Here is a 20,488-nt window from a genome sequence, read left to right on the forward strand (position 1 = left end):
CACAAGCTTTAAATGACACAATAGACCAGATAGATTTAATTGATATTTATAGGACATTCCATCCAAAAACAGCAGATTACACTTTCTTCTCAAGTGCGCACGGAACGTTCAGCAGGATAGATCACATCTTGGGTCACAAGTGAAGCCTCAGTAAACTTAAGAAAACTGAAATCATATCAAGCATCTTTTCTGACCACAACACTATGAGACTAGAAATCAATTACAGGGGGAAAAAATGTAAAAAACATAAACACATGGAGTCTAAACATTACGTTACTAAAGAACCAAGAGATCACGGAAGAAATCAAAGAGGAAATAAAAAAATACCTAGAGACAAATGACAATGAAAACACGATGATCCAAAACCTATGGGATGCAGCAAAAGCAGTTCTAAGAGGGAAGTTTATAGCAATACAAGCCTACCTCAAGAAACAACAAATATCTCAAATAAGCAATCTAACTTTACACCTAAAGGAACTAGAGAAAGAAGAACAAACAAAATCCAAAGTTAGTAGAAGAAAAGAAATCATAAAGATCAGAGCAGAAATAAATGAAACAGAAACAAAGAAAACAATTGCAAAGATCAATAAAACTAAAATCTGGTTCTTTTTTTTTTTTTTTTTTTTTTTTTTTTTTTTTTTTTTTTTTTTTTTTTTTTTGTGGTACGCGGGCCTCCCACTGCTGCGGCCTCTCCCGTTGCGGAGCACAGGCTCCGGACGCGCAGGCTCAGCAGCCATGGCTCACGGGCCCAGCCGCTCCGCGGCATATGGGATCCTCCCAGACCGGGGCACGAACCCGTATCCCCCGCATCGGCAGGCGGACTCTCAACCACTGCGCCACCAGGGAGGCCCCTGGTTCTTTGAGAAGATAAACAAAATTGATAAACCATTAGCCAGACTCATCAAGAAAAAGAGGGAGAGGACTCAAATCAATAAAATTAGAAATGAAAAAGAAGATGCTACAACAGACACCACAGAAATACAAAGCATCCTAAGAGACTACTACAAGCAACTCTATGCCAGTATAATGGACACCCTGAAAGAAATGGACAAGTTCTTAGGAAGGTATAACCTTCCAAGACTGAACCAGGAAGAAATAGAAAATATGAACGGACCAATCACAAGTAATGAAATTGAAACTGTGATTAAAAATCTTCCAACAAACAAAAGTCCAGGACCAGAGGCTTCACAGGTGAATTTTATCAAACATTTAGAGAAGAGCTAACACCAATCCTCCTCAAACTCTTCCGAAAAGTTACAGAGGAAGGAACACACTCAAACTCAATCTATGAGGCCACCATCACCCTGATACCAAAACCAGACAAAGATACTACAAAGAAAAGAAAATTACAGACCAATATCACTGATGAATATAAATGCAAAAATCCTCAAAAAAATACTAGCAAACAGAGTCCAACAGCACATTAAAAGGATAATACACCATGATTAGGTGGGATTTATCCCAGGGATGCAAGGATTCTTCAATATATGCAAATCAATCAATGCGATTCACCATAATAACAAATTGAAGAAGAAAAACCATATGATCATCTCAATAGATGCAGAAAAAGCGTTTAACAATATTCAACACCCATTTATGATAAAAACTATCCAGAAAGTGGACATAGAGGGAACCTACCTCAACATAATAAAGGCCATATATGACAAACCCACAGCAAACATCATTCTCAATGGTGAAAAACAGAAAGCATTTCCTCTAAGATCAGGAAAAAGACAAGGATGTCCACTCTCACCACTATTATTCAACATAGTTTTGGAAGTCCTAGCCACAGCAGTCAGAGAAGAAAAAGAAATAAAAGGAATACAAATTGGAAAAGAAGAAGTAAAACTGTCACTGTTTGCAGATGACATGATACTATACATAGAGAATCCTAAAGATGCTACCAGAAAACTACTAGAGCTAATCAATGAATTTGGTAAAGTAGCAGGATACAAAATTAATGCACAGAAATCTCTTGCATTCCTATATGCTAATGATGAAAAATCTGAAAGAGAAATTAAGGAAACACTCCCACTTACCATTGCAACAAAAAGAATAAAATACCTAGGAATAAACCTACCTAGGGAGACAAAAGACCTGTATGCAGAAAACTAAGACACTGATGAAAGAAATTAAAGATGATACCAACAGATGGAGAGACATATCATGTTCTTGCATTGGAAGAATCAATATTGTAAAAATGACTATACTACCCAAAGCAGTCTTCAATGCAATCTCTATCAAATTACCAATGGCATTTTTTACAGAACTAGACCAAAAAATCTTACAATTTGTATGGAGACACAAAAGACCCCAAATAGCCGAAACAGTCTTGAGGGTAAAAAATGGAGCTGGAGGAATCAGACTCCCTGACTTCAGACTGTACTACAAAGCTACAGTAATCAAGACAATATGGTACTGGCACAAAAACAAATATAGATCAGTGGAACAGGATAGAAAGCCTAGAGATAAACCCACGCACCTATGGCCAACTAACCTATGACAAAGGAGGCAAGGATATACAGTGGAGAAAAGACAATCTCTTCAATAAGTGGTGCTGGGAAAACTGGACAGCTACATGTAAAAGAATGAAATTAGAACACTCCCTAGCACCATACACAAAAATAAACTCAAAATGGATTAGAGACTTAATGTAAGACCGGACACTATAAAACTCTTAGAGGAAAACATAGGAAGAACACTCTGTGACATAAAGCACAGCAAGATCCTTTTTGATCCACCTCCTAGAGAAATGGAAATAAAAACAAAAATAAACACATGGGACCTAATGAAACTTCAAAGCTTTTGCACAGCAAAGAAAACCATAAACAAGGCGAAAAGACAACCCTCAGAATGGGAGAAAACATTTGCAAACGAATCAACGGACAAAGGATTAATCTCCAAAATACATAAACAGCTCATGCAGCTCAATATTAAGGAAACAAACAACCCAATCCAAAAATGGGCAGAAGACCTAAATTTCTCCAAAGAAGGCATAAAGATGGCCAAGAAGCACATGAAAAGCTGCTCAACATCACTAATTATTAGAGAAATGCAAATCAAAACTACAATGAGGTATCACCTCACACCAGATAGAATGGGCATCATCAGAAAATCTACAAACAACAAATGCTGGAGAGGGTGTGGAGAAAGGGGAACCCTCTTGCACTGTTGGTGGGAATGTAAATTGATACAGCCACTATAGAGAACGGTGTGGAGGTTCCTTAAAAAACTAAAAATAGAATTACCACATGATCCAGCAATCCCACTACTGGGCATATACCCAGAGAAAACCATAATTCAAAAAGACACATGCACCCCAGTGTTTATTGCAGCACTATTTACAGTAGCCAGGACATGGAAGCAACCTAAATGCCGATCGACAGACGAATGGATAAAGAAGATGTGGTACATATATACAATGGAATATTACTCAGCCATAAAAAGAATCAAAATTGGGTCATTTGTAGAGATGTGGGTGGATCTAGAGACTGTTGTACAGAGTGAATTAAGTCAGAAACAGAAAAACAAATATCATATATTAACACATATATGTGGAACCTAGAAAAATGGTACAGATGAACCGGTTTGCAGGGCAAAAATTGAGGCACAGATGTAGAGAACAAACATATGGACACCAGGGGTGAAAGTGGCAGGGGGTGCTGTTGGTGTGATGAATTGGGAGATTGGGATTGACATATATACACTAATATGTATAAAATGGATAACTAATAAGAACCTGCTGTATAAAAAAATAAAATAAAATTCAAATTAAAAAAAAAGGTAGCTCAAAAGTCAAAACTTTTCAAAAAGTTATATTCAGGGTGTAGGAAAGTGAATAAGGATATACTCTCACTATCTTCCGTGTGTCTTCTATCCCATTCACCCCCACAGGTAATGGATTTCACATTTATTATTTCTATTTCTTTTTTCCAAAATAAACACACCATTTCCAATTCTTCGTTACACAAAAGTGGGTACAATACATGATCTTTTGCACTTTCCTTTTTTACTTAATATGTCTTAGAAATCACTTAATTCATAGATAATCCTCCTCTTTTTTTGTTGTTTTTTAACTATACATTCATTTTGAGGATGAACCGTAGTTTATTCCACCAGACTCTTGTTCTGGTTGTTTCCAAAATTTTTCTATTAAAAATGACACTGTAGTGAATAATTTTGTGTTTTTTCCCTGTATTATTGGAAGTGTATCTTCAGAGTAATTCCTAGAGTAGAATTGTTGCATCAGAGGTTAAACGGTTGTGTGGTTTTGTTAGATGTAGCCAAGTTCCCTCCATGAAGATTTCCCCATTTTGCATCCCTAGCAGAAGCGTATGACAGTGCTATGTATTTCCCCTGCAGCCTCACCAATAGAATGTATTGTCAAGCATTTGAGCTTTTGCTAATCTGATTAATAAAACATATCTCAATGTGGTTTAAATTTTTTATTTCTTCTCTAAGTTGAATATATTTTTATACATTTAAGAGACATTTATTTGTAAATCATTGGTTCATGTATTTTGCTATCTTCTGTCAAGAGTTTGATCTTTTTTTTTTCTTTCAACTTACAAGAGTTCTGTATTAGGGAAATTAGTCCTTTATAACATGTTGGAAATATTTTCTCACAGTTCGTCCTTTGTCTTTTGACTTTGCTTATGGTGGTTTTGGCCATATAAAAATTTTTAAAAAAATTTTTACACAATAGATTTTATCACTTTTTTCTAAACTGAAATATAGTTGACATACAATATTATGTTAGTTTCAGGTGTACAACATAGGGACTCAACATTTAAATACATTATGAAATGATTACCTTGATAAGGCTAGTAACCATCTGTCTCCATTCAGAGTTATTACAGTGTTATTGACCATGTTCCTTATGCTGTATATTACATCCCCATGACTTAAATTTATTTTATAACTGGAAGTTTGTGCCTCTTAATTCCCTTCACCTATTTCACCCATTCTCCTAACCTTCTTCCCTCTAACAACCACCTGTTTGTTCTCTGTATTTATGAGTCTATTTTTGTTTGTTTGTTCGTTCACTTGTTTTGTTTTTGAGATTTCAAGTATGAGATCAACAGTATTTGTCTTTCTCTGACTTATTTCACTTAGCATGATATACTCTAGATCTATCCATGTTGTCACAAATGGCAAGTTTTCATGCTTTTTTATGGCTAATATTCCAGTGTTTGTGTGTGTGTGTGTGTGTGTGTGTGTGTGTGTGTGTGTGTGAGAGAGAGAGAGAGAGAGAGAGACATCTTCTTTATCCATTTAGATTTATATTCTGGGCTTTCTGTTCTGTTCCATTGATGTATATGTCTGTTTTTGTGCCAGTATAGTACTGTTTTGATTACTGTAACTTTGTAGTATAGCTTGAAACCAGAGATATCACTCTTTCATTGAAGTTGTATTTTTAGTCATAGTTTGAAAGCCTTTTGCCACACCCAGGTTATGATGGAATTTAGCCACATGGTTTCTTTTTTTCTTTTCTTTTTTTTCTTTTACATTTGAATACTTTAACAATTTAAGTTTTTGAGGTATAGTATAAGGTATGAATACAAGTTCATCTTTTTTCAAAGTTCTGTATAGTTATTCCCAATATCATTTATTTGAAAAGTCTGTCTTTACCCCAGTGATTTGAGAATCTGTCTTTATCACATATAAAATGTCTTATGTATTGAAGTTTATTTCTTGATTTTCTATTCTATTTCCCTGGTCTTTCTATTCATTAACAATAGCATACTATTTTTAATTCTAGAGGCTTTCTGGTATGTTTTACTATCTGGTAAGGCTAATCTCCCTTATTTCTTTTTTCTTTTTCTTTTTTTTTTCTTTTTCAGGATTTCTCATAGCTCTAATTGTACATTTATTTTTCCATATGAACATTAGAATCAATTTTATCAGTCCTAGAGAAAAAAGTTGGTTTTTTTTTTTTTTTTTTTTTTTTTGCGGTACGCGGGCCTCTCACTGCCGTGGCCTCTCCCGTTGCGGAGCACAGGCTCCGGACACGCAGGCCCAACGGCCATGGCTCACGGGCCCAGCCGCTCCGCGGCATGTGGGATCTTCCCAGACCGGGGCATGAACCCGTGTCCCCTGCATCGGCAGGCGGACTCTCAACCACTGCGCCACCAGGGAAGCCCAAAAGTTGGTATTTTTGTTTGGTTCACATTATGCATATATGCACACATAGATGCATACATACACATACACACATAGCTTTATGGACATCTTTTGTTTTTTTCCAGGTCTGCTTTCATGTCTTTCAGAAGTCTTTTAAAGTTCTATTTATAAAGGTTTTGTACCATTCCTAAAATTGTACCTTTTGTGTTGCTATTATATTATTCTTGATCTTTATATGTTGATTTTATATTCTGCTTATTGGATTACTTCACTGTTCAATTTGGTTGTATTGTTGATTCTCTGAAGTTTTACAAATATACTTTCATGTAATCTGCAAATATAGTTTTACCTCTTCAAATTCTTATGCCACAAATTGTTTTCTCCTACCTAATTGCATTGGCTAATATTGTCAATACAGTGTTAAATAATAGTGAAGAGTGTGTTTACCTGTTTTAAAGAAGAGACACACTGCAGAAGCTTAGAGAAGTTCAATAGCTTAAGATCACAAGCTAGTAAATGGCAAAGCCATGATTGACTTTCAGGTCTGTTGTACTCCAGAAACTTCCATTCTTTTTATTCTGTCATGCTGCCTCTGGAATCTTTAAAGATTTGTTTAAAGGAGACAAGACTCCTTTGTAATTTCCAGCCACTCTCAGGTGGATTGGAGAAATCCTACATATTTAATGTTTTGATCTAGCAGTTGACCCAGTGAACATGCCTCTTTTCTTGCTCCCTCTTTTTCTACAAGTAAGGGAGAACATGCCCCAGCTTTAATCTAGATATCTTTCATTCTTTAGAGTCGTTATTTACAAGGACCAGAGGATTGAATACATTTCCTTGTTTCCTTGACAGGAGCTCAATTTGGAAATGGAAGACCAACAGGAGAACCTGGATATTCTTGAGTACCTGGTCACTGACCTGAGCTCCTGTGGCTTTGCCCTGGACCTGTCCCAGCACCAGGACAGGGTACAGAACCTCAAAAAGGACTTCACAGAGCTACGGAAGACAGTTAAAGAAAGGTGAGTTTTCATATGTATGGATCAGTGTCATGGAGCTAATTTTTTCTTGCTGTTGAATGAAATGACTTTCTCCTCCTTCCTTCTTCACCAGAAAAGATGGCATCAAAATTCTGCTACTGAGCCATAGGAGATTGGAAAGTGCCTCTTTCAGACAAAGCTCTTCAGTCTACTTAATGCTTAGTGGTCTTTCTGTTAGTAAATAGTGAGTTCCTTCTCAGTAATGGGACTCAGTTCCCCCTCAGTACAATCAAAAGCCCCAGGTCACCTGGACCAAACAGAACAAATTCGGGGCAGCAAGTTGGATTGTGGCAGGATTTGAAATAATGAGAAAAATTGGAAGAGCCTTCCCAGACATAATTAAGGATTATATTGGAACTCACACTGCTTGTTTTGACCACATTTAAGTTGCTGTTACGGAGGAGTTTCTGGATTCGTCTTTTAAGGCAAACATGGGAATATACAACAAAGGTGGATGACTTCAGGTTATTAGCTCACAGTTGAAAAGCCATAATTCCTCCATTAGAAAGCCTCATGTGGGTTTAAAAGCTTGATAAGACTTCTCTTGGTTTAGCCATAAATATCTCGATTTAGCAGATGACGGCTTTAGTGACTAGAGGAAAGCAGTTGCTGAAATCACCACTGTAAGCAGCGGTTATTTAGTGCAGGTGAAAGGAGGGACAGGACAAAGGCCAAGAAGACTTTGTTTTCCTTGCCCTCAGCTGAGGGCTGTTTAGCTATATGAAGAGCCAGGATCTCTGTCTTGAAGTCTAATAGATGTGACCATTTCCAAAACTTAATTTCAAAACTGAATTCTCCTTTCTCCTTGATTTATTTTACTCATTGGTGTGCTTAGCCTAACTTCTCTGAGCTTCAATTTCGGCATCTTCCTTGTTAAAGGAATTAGCATTTGAATTGGGCCTTGAAAGAGTCAAATACCTAAAAAGTAGCAGAGCTGGCCTTGAGATCCAAAGCCTGCATTCTTTCCATTGTATCATAGTACCTAAATAGCAGCCTCCTGTTAGTTTTTCTCATTTTCACTTTAACCTAGAGTAAGATTGAAGACTCCTTACCCCAGAAATGTCCAAACAAGGGCAACAGATTCCTTAGTTTGATGCTCTCCTACATTATATGTGGTTGTTTAGCCAAAGCTGCCATGGAAAAGATTATGAGAAGGAAAGGCCCTGTTAGGAAACTGATGCCTAGAGTCCTAGAATGAATATAGTTTTAGTTCACGTTGACTTCTTTACAAGCTTAGTCTGGCAAGTAACAAATTGTCTCTGTTGACAGAGAGGAAGATGCATCATCTTGCCAGGAGCAATTAGATGAATTCCGGAAGCTGGTTAGGACTTTCCAGAAATGGCTGAAGGAAACTGAAGGGAGTATTCCACCTACAGAGACTTTCATAAGCACTAAAGAGCTGGAAAAACAGATTGAACACCTGAAGGTAGGTGAACAAAGTCTCTCCAGGAATCAGGCTGGACAGCAGTTTGGAATCTTGTGTGGACTCATTTCCACCTGTGGTGGGCAAATGGTGTGAGAAATCCAAGTTATCCATGTGTATCAGAATAGCAGTTCCTCCATTTTCTCCACGTGAGTCCAACCTACCCCTACCCAAGCACTGAGCACCAAAACATCTCCTATTTAAAAACCAAAACCAAAAAAGTAATCTGGGAATGATATCTATAAAGTTTCAGCTGTCTTGGGGATGCCTGTCATGCTGTGGTAGATCATAAAAAAGACAGTTGTCAGAGTCCAGTCTTGAGAAGATCACACTCTCGTTGTATGTTTGAGAATTAGACAATTATATGTGAGCAAGTGACCAGATATGTGATCAGAAAATTGAGGAGAGAATTTCTCCTCAACTAGTAAAGGAAAAGTTACTACAACTAATCAAGGAAAAGTTACAGATCAGATGGTTGGAATGTACCTGCATGGGTAGCATCAGCCTTTCTCCCATCTGTTGCAGAATGCCTTCTCTCCTGTATTTGGTTCATAGTCATCCAGCTCTGTGTGCACCTCTAACATGTTTCTTATTTTTGTTGAAACCGGTCTCCAACTAACTCTCATGCATTTGTCCTTATTTTCTTAGTAAAACAGGATTTATCTTGAATAGATGAAAGAGAAGAGCTTTCACAGAGAGAGTGCCAGGAGCATTTGCTGTGGGGAGTTCCCTAGGACAGAGGTTCCCTGATCTCTTGGTTCATGGTTCCGTTTGTGTTTCAAGACATTTTTCATAGCATCTCAAGGCAAAAAACAAACAAACAAAAAAACACCCAAAAAACTGAAAAACCTCACTTACTAAGTGGTCAGGTCCAAACAGCTTAGCAGTAGTTGTTCACATGGTGTCCAACAGATGTCACTGTTTTTCCCTCAAAAATTTAAAATATCCTGTGAGTCAGTGCATAGTTTGGGAACTGTTGGCTCTTTGGAATCAAGAGTGACTAATAAAAGAACTGACACACTCTGAATTGACAAGGTTCAGTTTGAAGTTCGGCAGCATGAGCTTGCCAGATGTTCATGGCTCGATGTCTTTCTCTGCTGCTGCTTTGCAGCTTGAAGTCAAAAGCAGACTAAGTAGATTGTGAGGGAGATTCAGTATGGAGGAAGGGATTGAAGGCTAGGATGGTGTCCCAGCTTGGAAAAGAGTAAAATTCTACTTCTGTAGCAGGCAGTTCACAGCTTAGAGACAACATGACCAGATACTTTTGTCTTAGAGCAAATGCCATTGTTTCCTAACAGCTTTCTGTGGTGGTTTGAGCTCTGACTTCAAACCCAATATAAAATTCTGTAGCCTATGATTCTGTATGTTTCTCTACATTTCAATATCTAACTCCTCATTTTACCCTCCAATTACCATTTCCTTTATATTCTTTACAAGCATGGTATTCCCTTTGTCCACCTGGCAAACTCTTATCTTAACTCCAATCTTTCCTCTCTCCAGGCAGAGTTAGATGTGTCTCCTTTTGTGCTCTCAGAGTCTAGTGGCTGTCCATATTTCTGTAATAGCATTTATCACATTATAATGCCACTGATAATCTGAGCTCTTGGTTTTAGGAACTGTGTCGTAAGCCTATTTTGTATCCCCAGTGTTTGGCACAATGCCTGGCCTATAGTAAGTGCTCAAAAAATATTTGCTCGATGAATGAATGAGAAGGGCCTGAATATTCCAGGATATCATTCTCCCACATCTTGGCTGGCTCAACCAAGTTCTGGAAATGGCTGAATAAATGAGGATGATTGCTTAATGCTTATCAAAACTTTTAAGGAGTGTATGTAGAACAGGTGTCCCTACTTATGAGGAGAAAGCCTCCAGATATTACATTTTGCGATTTTGTTCTTTAAACAGGGTCTCCTAGATGACTGGACAAGTAAGGGAACTTTGGTAGAAGAAATCAATTGCAAAGGTACTTCTTTAGAAAATCTCATCATGGAGATCACAGCACCTGATTCTCAAGCCAAGACAGGTGAGTGCAGGCTCTTGAAAATGTAGTGAATAAACATCATTCTTCCCTTTGCCCTTTGGTGATGACCCCTTATTGAATAAACATTAGAATCAAGGTTGGATATGAAAATCAAGGATGTTTCATGAAGCAGTCTTCCCCTCAACCTGATCTGTTTTCCCATTTCCTTTGTAACATTGCTCCATTTTGCAAAACCCCTTCCGGTGATGGGAAAAAGTAAAGGGACTAGTTGGCCCACTTAGAACTGTCAAATGAACATAGAAGGATTAAAATAGGATTTTCCATCTTGAGGAATTTCTGTCTTTTAATGTGAATGGATGGCTATGCATTAACTTTAAATTAGGGTCAGCCCTGGAGGGTATAAGCATGATATCTTGGGAGAGGCTAAGTGTTTAGGAGTCAGTATTGGTACACCAGGAACTGACACACTTCTTGGAAGTGCATACAAAGATTGTGCCCAACTATATGAATTATCTCTGCCTAGAAATTAATTCTTTCAAACAAAATGCATTCTGAGCTCACAGTCACTTGCTGGTTGTCAATTGGGATCTCCTAGGTTTTATTACCAGACTATGTTAATGCACTCCTATAGTCACTTAAATAGTAAGGGCAAAGTTTACTTTCTTTTTTCCTACTGAGAATGTCTACTTTCCTGTTGTATCCTAAAGTTTAAAGAAGTCTTGGAACTATCTAGACGTGACAACATTTCAGAGATTTGGTGACTTTTATATTCTAACACTTAAATTTCTAAGTTCATTGACTTATTAGTGTGTGACATCACCCAGCAAACTTTTTCTATAAAGGGCCGTAGAGTAAATATTTTAGGCTTGTGGGCCATATGGTCTCTGTCACACTACATGTCTCTGCCATTGTAGCACAAAAGCAGTCATAAACAATACATAAGTGAATGGGCGTGGCTGTGTTCCAGTAAAACTTCACATACAGAAACAGGCGGAGGGACAGATTTGGCTGGTGCACAAAAGTTTTCTGACTTCTGGACTAGATCAGTGGTTGTTCGAACTTTTTAAAGTACTGTAATCTTTTTTAAAAATAAATCTCATGTAGAGCTATAAGACAAATAAAAATATAAGTGAATTTATAGCATTTATCTATTATGAAATTCATCAATGAGAATATTGAGGCTATTGGGACTTCCCTGGTGGCACAGTGGTTAAGAATCTGCCTGCCAATGCAGGGGACAAGGGTTTGAGCCCTGGTCCGGGAAGATCCCACATGCCACGGAGCAACTAAGCCCATGCGCCACAACTGCTAGCCTGCGCTTTAGAGCCCACGAGCCACAACTCCTGAAGCCCGTGCACCTAGAGCCTGTGCTCCGCAGCAAGAGAAGCCACCACAATGAGAGGCACGCTTGCCGCAACTAGAGAAAGCCCATGCGCAGCAACGAAGACCCAATGCAGCCAAAAATAAATTAATTAATTAAAAAAAAAAGAATATTGAGGCTATCTTAGTGAATATGAAAACTTGGAAAAAAAGAATTTTTGAATGACAGCTTCATTATTTATTTCTCAGTTTTTTCCTTGGTTGCATTGTATCCAGAAAATACGTTTCACACAGATAAATAGTTGCAAATGATGACAAATGTTTTTAAAAGTTCACTTTACAATCCGAAGTGTTAAGAATTCTCTTACTACACAATTCTACCCTGATGAGAGCCTGCTCTGAGTAGATATACCTCAGCCTTTTTTGTCATTTTATTTAATGGAATTCATGTGTGCTGTAGATGTTTTTCTTTGTACATAAGTGGACATATGTAGGTTTGAATATAGAGTGCTAATGAAGAACTACAACTTTTCCCATCAGTGACACTCAGAAAGAAGTTTAAATGTATGCACAGAGGTGCAGGAGCTACTTTATTCTCCCCAAAAAGCAGCGTAAATTGGCTATATCTACTGGGTTAAAATGTGGTGTTCAATATAATTGAAATGTGCATGTTTTACTGCCATTTCTAAGTACTTAGGAATATATTCTGAATATTAAAATTAAACCAAACATTTACAGAGTCCCTAAAGCACCTCCTCAGGGTGCTTTGAAAATCAGTTTGAAGATCACTAGCCTGAGTGCTCTTAAAAAGTTCTCTTCCATCTCTGAAAACCCATGCGTGTTCTAGTTCCTTATGGTCGTGGAGCTCTCTTGGTTTCGTAAAGTGCTTTCACATACACTACCTCACTACTTCTCACCAGTAACCCCACGAGAGCTGACAAGATAGGTTGTATTATGTTCATATCCCAGAGAAGATACCGAGGTCTGTCCATAGATTAAGGCTCACGTACTGAGTTAGTGACAGTCTTGGCTACGACTGTCTTCTCCAAATTACTAGTCCGGTTTCTTTTTGGTCATCACCAGACTGCAGTGGAATATGATCTTTTGGTTTGATCCATTTTTTAAATTGAAAATACAATAATGTTAACATTTAAAAGTTTTACAATCATTATTGTCTAATATATAACCTTGCACTTGACCTTTTCCACAGTGAAATCAGTGCACGTGAGAGTCTTATTCTGCCCTTTGAATGTTACATTATGTCATAACTATTCTTCACATTTCTTTATAATCATTGTAATTACATGATCTGGTTTTTACTTACTTGGGATACTCCTGAAACACAAGGAATCAACTTGGGGAGAATATAGGTGAAATTGTGGTAATGAGAAACAGAACCAAAGACCCTAAACAGAATTTATGGGAATGTTTATGAGCCAGATTTATTGACGCTTAGAATTTCTGTTTTCTGGTGGGGGAAGGGGAGCAGAAAGTCATGAGAAAAAAAAGACGGGATCTTTTGAAACAATATAGGAAAGGCTCATTTTAATGTCTTTACTAAACGAATGCTGCTTTTTATGTCCTTAATTGTACTTATTGTTTATTTTTATTATGTTGAAGAACATTGATGTTAAAGTTGAACCTTTTTGGCTGTATTATAAATCCTCCTCATTCTAAAGTATGTCAAATGCCAGTCTAAAGACTTAGTCATTCTACTAACACTTGCTTCACAAAATTAGGGCAAGGTCCAAAGAATCCAAATTGGAGATTTAAGAGGAGAATTTGGATTTCCTGTAGAAAGGGTTAGGGTTAGGGTTAAGGAGCTGAAACTCCTCCAGTGACCCTGTTGCCCGGCAGCTAAAATGATTTGTCTCTTTCCATGAGTATGTTGTCTTGTGCTGTGTTAACTTCCTGATATCTGAGCTTAAAGTGAGTGCCAAAGAATAAATTCAGTGCCTGTATGTATTCCTAACACATTTGTCTTGCCTTGTTTGTCTCTCTGTCCTTCTGCTCAGGTTCCATACTGCCCTCTGTAGGAAGCTCTGTAGGCAGTGTAAACGGATACCACACCTGCAAAGGTGAGAATGCCATTTTCAACAGTGCCTCTTCATTGGTTGTGTTAGGATAGTGTTCGTGTTTGCATCTGTGTATGTTTCCATATGTGTGGAAGGATTGCTGCCAGGATGGGTGTGAGGGTAAAAGTCTGGGGAGAAGCAACTGTGATGCCTCTTTGTTGCTAGCGAGAGGCTAAACAGGTTGGCAACCAGTGAAATAAAGTTACTAAGCAAATAAACTGGACCACTAGATAAGACCAATAAGGAAAGACCCGGAAGAAAATATATGCAAATCTTTGAATTATAAAGAAGCTATACTAGAGGTGGTCTAAATCTAGCCCTCAGCCTCTCAGCTAGGTTTTCTTCTCTGCAGTTTAAAGAAGAGGAAGTAGAAGAATGCCCCCAATCCTTCACTCCCTTCACCTTTGCTGCTCCCATGTTTGCTTAGCATTTTATTTATACATCTGAGTATATAATGCCAACATCAGAAATCAGATTAATGAGAGCTCTTTTGCTTTTTGTATATAAACAGGAACTTTTATGTGATTTAGCAGGAAGATCATCTCTAGTTCACTAGAAGGAGTGGGAGAGATACTTAATCCTGATGAATAATTTAGTGAGGAACCACTGGGGATGCTTGAGAGCTATTCCCAGTCTGATCTCTGTTTCTGTGATGCTAGATCTGACGGAGATCCAGTGTGACATGTCAGATGTAAACCTGAAATATGAGAAACTTGGGGAAGTGCTTCGGGAACGCCGGGAAAGTCTTCAGGCTGTCCTCAGCCGCATGCAGGAAGTTCAGCAGGAGGCAAGCTCGGTGCTGCAGTGGCTGGAATTAAAAGAGGAAGTCCTGAAAGGCATGGAGACCTCTTCATCTCCAACCAAGACAGAGACAGTGAGAGCCCAAGCTGAATCTAACAAGGTACTGTGTTCCCATTAGCTGCATCTCAAACACCAAGAGGAAGGGGCGGTTGTACCAGTGTTCCCGCCTGAGCCCGGGGGCCTGAGAGTGAGACATGGCCAACCACCCAGTCGTTACGAGCAGCATGTTTGACTTTCAAATGACTAGTATGCCTAAACTCTCCCAGAGAATTTTCTTACCTATGAAATTAGAAATGGTTACACATCAGACTGAGAAACAAAACCAGATCTGTTTGCAGAAGGAGAATAGCCCTCCTCAGAAGCATCAGTTCATTGAGAATGGGATCTCATTTTCAATGTGATGGTATAAGCCAAACCATTCCATCAAAGCACCTTTCCAACTCTTGGAGGGATCTAAACAGCTGTGATTGCAGTTCATTCTTAAGATTGACTTGTAGGCCTAGGGAAAATGTCAGAAGAAATAAGACCATGTAGAAAATCCGGTAAAAATTTTTTGCCAAAAATTTTAGTATTCCTGTTGAGGCCTAGCATGTCATATCCTACAACTGCATAAACATCGCCATTACTGTCATCACCGTCATCATCATCATCATCAATTCCTGACACTTTTAGTTTATAGGGATTAGCAGTTTTCTTATTGGGTTACTGATGTGTTGTACATAAAAGAAATTCAAATCTTGCCACCTAGATTTTCCTTTTAATTAAATATTCAAGCAGAAAGGTTAAGTATCTTAAAATCATGAAACAATCATGGATAGAATCAGAAGTCGAGCCTGTAATTGCTGCCCCATCTTGCCGTCATTTCCTCCACGCTCACAGCTTTGTTTCCTGTCCAGAAATCTCATGGCATTCATGATGTTCTTTCTCCTAGGCCTTCCTGGCTGAATTGGAACAGAATTCTCCAAAAGTCCAAAATGTAAAGGAAGCCCTGTCTGGATTACTGATGACATATCCCAACTCACAAGAAGCAGAAAACTGGAAGAAAATGCAAGAGGAGCTCAGTATGTTATCACTGGGGTGTTACAAATTCACTAAATTCCTTGTCTTCAAAGTAAATACAGGCTTTCAGCATACCCAATAAACAGGAGTGATTTTTAGTTAATTGTCATAAGCAAGCAAGAAGGGCAGGGAGGGTTAGAGAATGAGCCTGATTGTGGAAAAAATTTAGAGATTCCACTCAAAGTATCAGTATTGGCTTTCTTGGGCAAGTCAAACTGACAATCTGCTGTGACAAAGAGCATTGATGATAAAAATGAAAAATGGGTAATATCTAAACATTCTGTGAAGGAATTAAATTATGCTGTGCTCATAATATTGAACTATAAATGATGTAGGTGAATGTGTATTGGTATGAAAAAAATTTTTGTCATGAAAGATGCTCATAATTAGTAAGCTTAAAAACAGGTTAAAAATAATATATATGTCACATAAGGTATTTTACATGCGTTGTGTATGTATGTACGTACTTCTGTGCAGTTTTATCCCATGTGTAGTTTCATATAGCCACCACTGCAGTCAAGATACAAAACTGTTTGTTACTTTAGTTAAAATTAAATGCAGGTTATTTTTAACTTAAAAAATATTAAATAATGCTCCAGGGGTCATTTCCTGTAGTATATTAGGAACATAATTTAGGGACCAGGCTAGTGGCTGATGAGGGTAAAAGAAAAGAATACATTCTCTCATTTCCTCTCTACAGATTCCCGATGGGAAATGGCCACCGAGGTGACAATGGCTCGGCAAAGGCAGCTGGAGGAATCCGCAAGTCATCTGGCCTGCTTCCAGGCTGCAGAATCCCAGCTCCGGCCCTGGCTAATGGAGAAAGAGCTGATGATGGGGGTGCTGGGGCCCCTGTCTATTGACCCCAACATGCTGAATGCACAGAAGCAGCAGGTCCAGGTGAGCAGTATGGCTGAAAGCTTTCGAGCAAAGAAATCAGAGGCACTTGAACCTGGGTCTGAATGCTGCTCTCAACAGGTAGATTTACATGACCCTGGACAAGTCATTTAACTTCTCAGAGTCTCCATTTCCTCACTTTAAATGAGATGCTTGTAAGGTCTTTATCATGGTGCCTGTCAAATAGCAAACAGTATTGTTAATATCATTAATGTCAGTAACTGTATTATTAATATCGTTGACTGAGGCAGTAAGATGAGCAATGGGAGACAGGGAACTTCTGACTAAATGGTAGAATCATATTTTATTTTCACTCCCCAGTGGTAGTGATCCACATTACTTCATGCAGTGTCTTATATCTGCCAGCTTTACTTAGAGATTTTCTGCTGATCAGATCTCAGTACCCAACATTTGCGAAATTTAGGTTGGTCCAATTATGTCATTTCCAGTGAAATCCTGCCTAGACCCTTTCCTTGTTCTATAGCCTTCCCTAAACTTGTTCTGTTTCTTCTCACCACCCACCAAGTCCCCTAAGAGTAGTTTTTGAAAGAACCCTTTCTTTTAGCCCCTGCATCCATGTTATTTATCAAGTCCTATTTGGTCTACTTACAAATATTTTTCTAATCCAGTGGTTTTCAAACTTTTTGATCCCAAAACCCTTTACACTCTTAAAAATTATTGAGGATCCCAAAGAGCTTGTGTTTATCTACTAATATCTATTAATATTAACTGTATTAAAACACTGAGGAATTTTTGAAGTATGTATTTATAAATTAATTTTTTAAATTATGATGATACAACCATAACACTAACATACATAACATTTTTATGAAAAAATAACATTTTCCAAAACGTAAAAAATTGAATAAGAGTGGCATTATTTTATATCTTTGGCAAATCTCTTTAATGATGTCTGGCTTGGGACTCCCTGGCAGTCCAGCGGTTAGGACTCCGCGCTCTCACTGCCAAGAGCCCGGGTTCAGTCCCTGGTCGGGGAACTAAGACCTGCAAGGCATAGCGATAAATGAAATGAAATGAAATGAAATAAAAACGTCTGTCTAATAGAACAGTCTCACAGATTTTCATATCTGCTTCTGCAGTCAATCTGTTGTGATATCGGATGTCGTGAGAGAACAAGAATTTTAAAAGGCAAATAACATCTTAGTATTATTATGAAAATAGTTTTTACCTCACTGACCCCATGCAAGGGCTTAGGGACTGCCAGGGGCTACCAGACCGTACTTTGAGAACCACCATTCTAAGCTTCTCTTCTTCTCCACTCTAAATGCTGGTGGGTTGGATCTTGGGCCTGTTCCATTGCAGCAGCCCGCTAAAGGGCCTCTTGGTCTAGTTTATCCTCTACATAATTATCAAGTTATCCCCTTAAATCATATATCTGAATATATTAAAATGCTTCTGTGGCCCTTGGCTGCCTATTGAACAGAGTTCAAATACCTGCTCACTGTGGTGCATGAGGCTTTTCACAGTCTGGTCCCATTTTGTCTTGCCAGCTCTTCCCCCATATACCTGGGCTTCTTCCCACACCGGATAATGGGTTCTTTCCTGAACACACTGCACTCATAGATCTCAGGATCTCTGTGCCTTTGCTAATCCCAGGCCCTTCTCTGAACCAGGCTTACTCTCTGTTCTCTTGGAGAACTCACATATTCTTTATTGTGTCACCTGTGAAGCCTTTCCTGATTTCCCTCTTCTGCTCTTGTCATCCCCGGAGGAATTAACCACCTTTACTTCTTGCTTTCACAATTCCACGTTCACGTCAGCATTTTATCATTTTAACTTTTGTTACATTCTATTATAGTTCATTATTTACACATCTGTTAGTCCTTGAGGTCCTGTCGTATTTATTTTTATGCAGTGTAAGTGCTGAGTACTTTCCATAGGTTTTCTTGTTTAATCCTAACAACAGCCAAGTAAGTACTTTACTGTCCTCATTTTGCAGATAAGGAAGCTGAGATTTGGAAAACTTTTAAAAACTCGCCTAAGTTTATACAGTTTAGTGAGTGATGGAGTCAGGATTTGAACCCAGGCGTCTAACTACAGAGCCTGTAATCTCAACTTCTTTGATGAGTGAAACAGTGAATAGAAATAAATAAAAAGGAATGGTACTTGCTTTAAAGAAGCTTTTTATCTCATTGTGGTATATTATAATGTGCAGATTATATGTGCTGATGGGAATTCGAGAAAGGAACTAAGAAAAGTAGGGCATTAAGAGTTGAAATGGCAAGCCCAGCCAGTAATATAGCTCACTTTGGGACCCAGGGTTCCAAACTCCCAGTTCAGAGGCCTGGGTTTTGCCTGGCAAAGCTGACAAGTGCCCATCCAGTAAACAAACTTTGGTTTCCCAACCAAGGCCAACCTTAGTAACTGATGTTGAAACGGTATAGGACAAATAAGGAAAAGAAATAAAATAGACACAATCAATGATCCTTTCAAAACAGGTTTTTATTAAGCAGTTGTTAAAAGTGATACTTCATTTTCCTAGTTGACTGGTCCTTGGAGTTTTCTGGTTTATTTTCAAAAGGAGTTGGCACTGCTTGGCACAATCCAAAATCAGTTTTTGTTTTGACAGTGTTTTTAGATTTGTCTTTTCTCTCTAAACATCTTGGTGTCATTTCTATTACAGTTTATGCTGAAGGAATTTGAAGCACGTAGGCAACAGCATGAGCAGCTGAACGAGGCAGCTCAGGGTATCCTAACAGGCCCTGGAGATGTCTCTCCTTCCACCAGCCAAGTACAGAAGGAGCTCCAGAGCATCAATCAGAAGTGGATTGAGCTGACTGACAAACTTAATTCCCGTTCCAGCCAAATTGACCAAGCTATTGTCAAAAGCACGCAGTACCAGGAATTGCTCCAGGACTTGTCAGAGAAAGTGAAGGCAGTCAGACAGCGACTGAGTGGCCAGTCGGCCATCAGCACCCAACCTGAGGCTGTGAAGCAGCAGTTGGAGGAGACCAGCGAGATTCGATCTGACGTGGAGCAGTTAGACCACAGGATTAAGGAGGCGCAGACACTCTGCGATGAACTGTCAGTGCTCATTGGAGAGCAGTACCTCAAGGATGAACTGAAGAAGCGTTTGGAGACTGTTGCACTGCCTCTCCAAGGTTTAGAAGACCTTGCGGGTGAGGAATACACTGCTGCCATTCTTAGTGGCAAGCCAAAAGGAGGAGTGGATTAGTGGTCCCAAGAATCTAGGGCGACCCTTAAGTAGCTTTTGGACTCAGAATAGTGTTACTCTATCCCTTTGTCCACCTACAGTGAGGACTGCCGTGGTCATTACACATTGATTGGGCACTAGCAATATGTGAAGCTTTACACACCATAATCTAAGAGATAAGAACACTAATATAAATCTAGCCAGCAGGTAGAGATTCATAGAGGTACTTATAGGTGGAGTTACATGCATACTTTCACTGATACTCACTTATTTTCTTCATACTATATGGGTACACACACACACATATACCATATATACAAAATTAGAACATGTTCTAGACTTTTTAGGGTGGCCTTATACAAGAAGAAATTTGTCATTAATTTGTCGCCTCTTTTTCTAGAAACATTTATGGCTTTTTACCAGCTTAGAAGTTAAAAGTTTACTTCTGTTACTCATATCACCTTAAAAGGTTGACGTGAGGGTTAAATAGGATATAGTCTATGAAAGAGCCTCGCTATGTGCTTCTTTTATGGTAGACCCTCAATTAGCGTTAGTTTCCTTTTCCTAAGATTAGACCATGTACTCTCAGCAAACATT

At 38.6% G+C, this 20,488-nt stretch overlaps 1 protein-coding gene across 2 annotated transcripts in view; it reads left to right on the forward strand.

The window, feature by feature from the left end:
• MACF1 (microtubule actin crosslinking factor 1) overlaps positions 1-20,488 on the forward strand; it is a gene marked incomplete at its 5' end in the record, with an annotated part of 343,134 nt that overhangs the window by 238,234 nt on the left and 84,412 nt on the right. For both annotated transcript variants that reach the window (XM_079698746.1, XM_079698745.1), the window contains 8 exons: positions 6,976-7,142; positions 8,430-8,586; positions 10,489-10,606; positions 13,900-13,962; positions 14,619-14,860; positions 15,692-15,821; positions 16,520-16,719; positions 19,361-19,856. In XM_079698746.1, the coding sequence (XP_079554872.1) occupies positions 6,976-7,142; positions 8,430-8,586; positions 10,489-10,606; positions 13,900-13,962; positions 14,619-14,860; positions 15,692-15,821; positions 16,520-16,719; positions 19,361-19,856 (1,573 nt within the window). The remainder of the gene's footprint in view (positions 1-6,975; positions 7,143-8,429; positions 8,587-10,488; positions 10,607-13,899; positions 13,963-14,618; positions 14,861-15,691; positions 15,822-16,519; positions 16,720-19,360; positions 19,857-20,488) is intronic.

The sequence above is a fragment of the Hyperoodon ampullatus genome, assembly GCF_949752795.1.
Source record: "Hyperoodon ampullatus genome assembly, chromosome: 2".
In the NCBI taxonomy this organism is placed as follows: domain Eukaryota; kingdom Metazoa; phylum Chordata; class Mammalia; order Artiodactyla; family Ziphiidae; genus Hyperoodon; species Hyperoodon ampullatus.